We start from the raw sequence: 7905 nt of genomic DNA, 5'->3' as shown, positions 1-7905 counted from the left end.
GTATAACATTTGGCAAGAATAGAATGCAAGGGTATATGGCAGAACTGCAGGAGTGTTGAAGAGTTATGGAAAAATATTGTATCGGATTGCAGCGCCCTCGTGAGAACGTGGACAAGAATTCCAAACACGGAGTAGAACTGGAATATCTATAGGACATGGAATTTACCGTTTTTTAAACTCACTAGAATTGAAAACATTGTAATCAGATAATTCATTTACGTTTTTAACTTTTTAGCTTTTATTCAGAATGTTACGACTTCAAAATCATTCTAGATCTATCTAAAATGATCTCTTAAACTCGTGGTTTTTATCCCACTTTTGGGAATTTTTAATAAAATAACGCCAAGTCGTTTTTTCCCAAAAAAAAAACTTTGAACAAAACGAAACTCTAGTGCAAAATACGTTTGTACACGTATACCTTTTTATTGATTTTACTAAAATCAATTGAAGACTCTATTTTAAAATAAATAATCTTTTGAATTAATTATGTTTAATTAATTTAAACTAAGGGATTTTTTTAAAAATAAACTGTGATTTGATTATAATAAATCTCTGAATTATTTAAAATTTTATCCCGAAATTAATTATTAATTAGTTTCAAAAAGTTGACATGAATTAGTGACATCTTTTAAAAATAATATTTTATTTAAAAAAAAAATCTGACACACAAACCAAGGTTGAATTTCTCAAAGCTCGAGCTATCCACGGAATCCATTACAAAGGGTTTTTTTTCGGGGTTACACAATTATTCATTAATTGAAAAATATTTAAATAGAAAAGTAATAAACACGTACATTATTATATTTAAGTTAAAGTTTAACTAAAAATAAAATTTTATAAATTTTATAAGAACAATAGAAAATGTTTGCAATATAACACTCAAGGAAATATAATATTATACAAATTATATTTTGTGTATATAATCATAATTCGACTTTTATAATTATATTAAAAGATTTGATTAATAAATTAAATATTCATTTAGTCAATCATTCATTAATTAAAAAATATTTAAAGAAGAAAGTGCTAAACACATTACTAAGTTTTAGTTAACGTTTAACTAAAAATAAAATTATATAAATTTCATAATAATAGAAAATGTTTGCAATATGACACTTAAAGGAATCATATATCATTAAATAATTCTAGATAAATAATTAAAAGAATATTGAGTAGTGACTACCATTATATTATCTAAATTTGGATCACTTTTCAAAATTTTGAAAATGTTACTTAAATTTAGTAAATGTAAATATTTCATATATATCTTTGTTTTTTTTTATAAAAATTTTTGTAACTAATTATATGGTGGTGATATTAGGCTATTTTTACACTTGAACTATATTCTATATTTCTATATTTCTTTAATTCTTTTGTTGTATTAATTATCTTGTTCATTAGGTTGTCCATCAAAGATAATACACATTGTCAAAAAATATCTTATACCCATTTTTAACAGATTGTCTGAGACTAAGTAAATTTTGGTTCAAGCTCGGCACACATAGTACATTATTAATATAGCTCGGTCATTCCTTTGTCTTGTTGGCAATCCTTTCAAGTCCTTTTGATTTTTCTTGCTCTTTATTCCCGAATTGAATAGGGACATTGATGCTTTTTTCGAGCTTAGAGAAAATTTCTGAGGTCAACGTCATGTGGTTGTTGCATTTATTATCTAGTAATCATTCTCCTATCGCTTTGTCACTAGCTATGTCACACACATAGAATGTTTCTTGTGTATTCGGTATTGTTTGATTTGCCTCAACCTGACTTGTTTTATTAGTGCTTCCACTTCGTTAATCTTTGGTGAGGTGACCAAATCGATGACATTTGTTGCATCTGGATTGTCTTTGTACCAACAGTCTTTCTCAATTGCAGTTATTGCATTTTGATGTGTTGCCTTTTTCCTTACCTTTTGAGCTATGTACACCTTGTCCTCTTGAATATCTTCCCCCTTTTGGCTAGTTAGAATTCGAGTTATCCTCTCATTCGTTGTTGCTAGTATTAATCTTTGACTGAAATGCATTCTCTATTGACTCTTCAGAGTGTCTAGAAAATTGTTGATCAAATGATTTTAAGGACGATATCACTTCTTGGACTGTGAGTGTGTACATATCCTTTATTTCTTCAATGACAGCTACGATGGGATTGTATTTCTCAGAAAGGCATATGATAATTTTCCGCGCAATTCTCTGGTCTATGACATCTTCACCATGAGATTTCATATGGTTGACCAAATCAAAATTTGGACCGAGAACTCTATCAGGGTCTGTCTCCTTCATTTTGGTATTTTCAAATTTCCTGAGTATTAATGGAAGATTAATTGATCTAACTTTCACATCTCCTTGAAATTCACTCTATAAGATCTCCCATGCCTCTTTGGTTATATCGACACACATAATTCTGGGAAAGATTGTTTAGTTATGCACTGCTCTTTGGAGGATTGAAAGAGTGTTAATGTCGGCTTGTTAGGACTACTTTGGTTCCTTCAAGTCGGTTTTATTGAGTTCAATTTCTTCCTTTGGCTCATTCACTCCATTCTTTAAAATCTTCCAATGGTTAAGAGATTGAAAGATAGTCTTCATCTTCATGTACCAGAAATCATAGTCTTCGACATTAAACTCTAGAATGTGATGGTTCATATTTTTTGAGGCCATAAATTTGGATTGATTGATAGAAGACTTTGGTGAATTGAAAGAAACATAGAGAATTTAATATATTAGTATAAGACTTTGTGGATTTGTAGAACCTGTAAGCTCTGATACCAAATGTTAGAATATTTTGAAGAGGGACTTTGATAGAAAATGATATTTTATTATTATTTTGATTATTATACTTGAATTACAAGCCTTAATATATAGGCTAAAACATATCTGAAAAATATTGTTAATCAATATGATGAGTCTAACGTTTCGCTCATAATTTATTTAAAATATATAAAAGATAAGAAAATAATGTAGTTGATTGTTAAGATTTTCTAATAAATATCTAATTAATATGGTGGATGTTACCCCACGTTAATTTTAACAAACTAGTACAAGCAATTAGAATATGTGTGAAATAGAATAAGTCGTGGGTTGTTTATGGAAACTTCAACATTGTGTGTTTCTCGCGTGAAAAGAAAAGAGGTACCCAAATTAAGCCGATCATGGAGGCATTTTCAGATTGTGTTCATGATTGAGATCTTATTGTGCCCGATTTCTATTTAAGTCTGAATACGCTGCCAAATTCCCGAAAATCCTTCAAAAGACAGAACTTCGCCTTGAATCGAATCATCAGCCCGTCATCCTTGACGTGTGTGTTTTGTGTATCAAAAGTCCTTGTCCATCAAATTTGAGAATAAATAGCTTATGAATGAAGATTTGTTTCTCTCTTGAAATTTTGTGGAATGAAACATCTCATTACAACTCATCCATTAGTTTAGTAAAGAAATTTCAATACTTGCAATCACGTATCAAGAAGTGGTTACGGATTCCTATGCTAAGAAAATTGAGTCCAAAGATAAAATTGTTACGAACCATAAGATTTTTGACGTAATTGAGTTGTCCTGTGATTTGGTCAAAAACAATTGTCTAACCAATGAGTCTTCTAGTCGCACTAAATAATATTTTTTTGTAGGAAAGACTCGATAGAAAAGCAAGACTTTTAGGATTGTACGACTTATTTGTGAAATGTCACAAATTTTATGGGTAAGGTTACTTCTGTCGTTAAACAAGTTGTAAAGTGTCACTTTAAATGAAAATTCAGTCGCAAAGACCAGTGTCACATTTTAGCTTTTTGTAGTGGGATTATAGAAAGTGATTTGTGTAACAAAATAATACTTGCCTGCAATAGCTATTTGAGAAATAGTGAATTTTCTATGTAATTTTTAGTCACATCCATAATTGTGTTTTTTGGTTGTTGGGAGGGCTTGTCTTTAATTTTTATTTTTTTTTTCATCATGTGCCGACTAACAAAGAGTTTTAAGTTTTCAGGACAATAAATGTTATTTCACCAGTTTTTATATAATTAATGAGATGATCAAGGCATATAAATTATTTTTATTTTTTCATTAGACTATATTAACTATTTATACATTTTAATTTTATAAATATTTACTACAGTTTTTCTCATTTTTCATCAACTAATAGAATGATGATATTAATTAGGCTATATAAATGCTTGCTTTTTTTTTTCATTAGAATATATTCATATTTACTAGATTTAGGTAATATTTTGACAACTTTATTTATAAAGATATACATATGCTTTGTAAAGTAGTCACTTTTTAAAACTTTCAAAATATTCTCTAAATATAGTAAATATATGTGAATATTCCTAAAAGTTTTCTTATAATTTTTGCTATATAAATGATTGACTATAGAATATTTCTTTGTTCTTCTAATTGGTTTTTGATTCTTATAGAATGGTGAGCATTCCTTTCATAAGAAAACTAATTTGTAATTATATATTTTATTTATTTGTGGTATTGATTGATATTTATTTTTATATATGTATTGACAGGAGTGGTTAAACATCTTTTTAATATTTTTATGTTCCCTAGCATTATTTCTAAACATTAGTTTAGCCGATATATTTGATGTAACTAAATTTGGTGCACGTGGAAATGGGCAGGTTGACGATTCTCAGGTAATGTTTGTTACGCGAACTGATTTATTTACTTTATATTACTATTAATTATGTCACGGAAGAAATTTGTTTAAAATAAAGCACACTTGTAATAAATTTAACTTTTAATATATTGCAATATTCTTAACAAATTGTGTTTTATTTTAACTTCTTTAGACTAATTTCAGTTAATATATATTATAATGGACATGAATTTGATAAACCCTAATTTGAAGGCTTTCTTACAAGCATGGGGTAAAGCATGTGAAAGTAGCAGCATTTCTACCATGTTGGTTCCTGGAGGAAAAACATATTTGTTGATTCCTATTCAATTCAAAGGCCCTTGCAAAGGGCCATCTATTCAAGTTCAGGTGATGATCTAATTTTGTGTCGATTTAAGAAAAAAGCAAGAACTTTTTATGACCTGATTTTAATTTCTTTCTAATTTTTTAAGATGATTTTATTTACTCATTATAAATATGTTTCTCATTATTTTAGATTGATGGAATCCTATTGGCACCCAGCATCAGGAGTCAATGGAAAGATTGCCCGGATAATACATGGATCGCGTTCTCACAAATTATCGGCCTTCACATTAATGGAAAGGGAAAACTCAATGGCCAAGGTTTGTCATGGTGGAAAACCAACCCACGTAACAACTATAACCAATGGAACCAAGTAAGTTTTCTTTACATGCAAGGCTAGCTTGATTTTATCTTTCATAATCAATTCTAACGAAATGCAATTACCAAAAAAATAAGCATCTTGAAATGCAATTTGATAGGTAGATATTCTAAATTTTAAACCTTGTAATCTATTTCCTTCATTTTCAGAAAGAGAGTCCTTGCACCAAATCAACCAGTTTCTGCTCAAAAGCGTCGACGGTAAGCACATACTCAATATCAATTTTAGGTTATCATACATAAGGATGTTTAGAACTTTTGGTTTACCAAATTGATCGATATACCTTGATATATATATATATATGCAAAAACATCTATAACAAATATATGAGGACATTCTTTTTTATCTTTCATAATCAATTCTAGATGAGAATAGTATTGTCTTAATTTATGTAAGAAAACATAAGCATATTGAAATTCAATTTGATAGGAAGAGATTCCCAAATGAAAACTATGTGATCTAATAATACTAATGTGTCTTTTCTTTTTCTTCATTTTTCAGATATTAGGTGCTTGCGCAAAACCGACGGTAGGAGTGTTGTATGATTCTTTGACTAAATCAAATATTATAGGTCTCGTAAAAAATTATGTGATCCGGAGCTCTTATTTGATGTGATCAATCATTTCTAAATGTGTTAAACTAGTGAATTCTTGTAAATTACAAATTAACATTTGATTAAATCTAGTTAAGTTACTGAAATTAATTATTTTATAATTGTTTTATCAAATGTAAATAATTAATTAATGATGCAGGGAATAAGGTTCATAGGTTGCAATAACCTTGTATTAAGTGGGTTGACTCATATCAATCCTCCAAGTAGACATATAAACATATATGGATGCCAAAATGTCCAAATTTCTCACCTTACAATCACGGCGCCTGCAAACAGCCCTAACACAGATGGAATCGGAATTTCTTCCTCTAGTAACGTCAGAATTACCGACTCTTTCATCGGCACAGGTGTTGTATGTTGTCTTTTCGTTATAGTTTTGTAGTTATTTGTTATAAAGAAATATTTCGCATAATTTATTTAACCTATATGATTGTAGGTGATGATTGTGTTGCAATTTCAACGGGTTCTACAAACATTTTTGTGGGAGGAGTTCAATGTGGACCGGGTCATGGTATAAGGTAAAATAGTGAAAATTATTTACTCTACTTTTATATTTGAGAAATTAAATCAATTGATATAGTTTTTTTGGTCTTATTATTATTTAAGTGTTGGAAGCCTTGGTCAAGGGGGGTCTTCTTCAAATGTGGATGGTGTTTTTGTACAAAACTGCACTTTTACAGGAACAGAAAATGGAGTCAGGATAAAGACATGGCCGGTAATTAAATATTTAATTAATTAATTAACTACATATGATAAATTTAACATTTAATTATCAACATGTTTATTTGTTAACTTTTAGGGTGGAAAAGGTTATGCAAGAAATATTACATTTACTGGCATTCGGTTGAATAATGTTAAGAATTCTATTATTATTGATCAGACATATTGTCAGGTCGCTGAAAATTGTCAAGATCAAGTAAGTGTATAAAATTCTTCTTCTTTTTGTTTAATTAATAAATGAAAACAAAAGAATTTGTTTGATGTTTTCGTCTTTTTAAAGGCGCAGGCAGTGCAAGTGAGTGATGTGAAGTACATAGGTGTTCAAGGAACATCCGCAACGCCCCAAGCAATAGTCCTACAATGCAGCCACCATGTTCCTTGTAAAAATATTATTTTTAACAGAATAAACATAACGTCGTCCTCTAAGGGTAATGCTTTGGCCAGTTGCAAGAATGCAGTGGTGTCTATTCAGACCGCAATATCTCCAAATGTTTCGTGCATCAGTGCCATTTAAAGAGTTAGGATCTATTGTTTTGGTACTTTTAATCTCATTTATAGGATTGAAATCATTAATTAACCTCTTGTATTGGAATAAATTGAATAAGATTCTCTATTCTTATGCTTTATCATTATTTTTTCTTTCATTCACTAAATAGAATACTTGGTTAATATCATAAAAAATATATTATGAAATCAATTTTATTGATGTATGACTTGATTATTTATATCTACTGACTGACTTAGGGTTTCAAGTTTAGGGCATATAATTCATTATTATTATTATTTGACAGAAAATTTTAAAAGTTTATATTAAGAGATATGTCAATTGTCAAGGTCACATCTGAACGGCTACTATTAGGAATGGCAATGAGGTGGAGAATGTATTTATAATCTCCGCCTCGATCTGGTTCAAGAAATCTCCGTAGGCACCGTTTATACCATATTTTTATAAAAAAATTATATAAACGAATTTTAATAGAATATATTGTAATATATTGAAAATTTATATTATTTAAAAAAAATAAATTTAAAACTCTTATCAAATATAAAATATAAAATATATATATATGATTTTATATATTTAATTGTGTTTATATTATTCGGGGGACACGTCGGGACGGAGACACAAATATCATCCTCGCCCCATCTCCAGTAACTATTGATCAAACCGGGGAAAATCCACCCCAAATGGGGCAATTTGGTTCGGTTACCGCGAGACGTTTTCAAATTGACATCCTTATAGTTGCGACTTTTTTTTTTTTTTTTTTTTTTTGGGAAAACGA

At 29.2% G+C, this 7905-nt stretch overlaps 1 protein-coding gene across 1 annotated transcript; it reads left to right on the top strand.

Annotated features, from left to right (window-relative positions):
* Positions 1–4814: 4814 nt before the first annotated feature.
* On the top strand, positions 4815–7136 carry LOC124917416 (probable polygalacturonase At3g15720). The gene is made up of 8 exons (XM_047457866.1): positions 4815–4976; positions 5104–5283; positions 5439–5489; positions 6042–6249; positions 6339–6420; positions 6509–6617; positions 6702–6818; positions 6903–7136. The coding sequence occupies exons 1-8, from the start codon at positions 4815–4817 to the stop codon at positions 7134–7136; spliced, it is 1143 nt and encodes a 380-aa protein (XP_047313822.1).
* The last annotated feature ends 769 nt before the right edge of the window (positions 7137–7905 follow it).

The sequence above is a fragment of the Impatiens glandulifera genome, unplaced genomic scaffold (genome assembly GCF_907164915.1).
Source record: "Impatiens glandulifera unplaced genomic scaffold, dImpGla2.1, whole genome shotgun sequence".
Taxonomy (NCBI): domain Eukaryota; kingdom Viridiplantae; phylum Streptophyta; class Magnoliopsida; order Ericales; family Balsaminaceae; genus Impatiens; species Impatiens glandulifera.
This window is presented reverse-complemented; position numbering and strand designations above follow the sequence as displayed.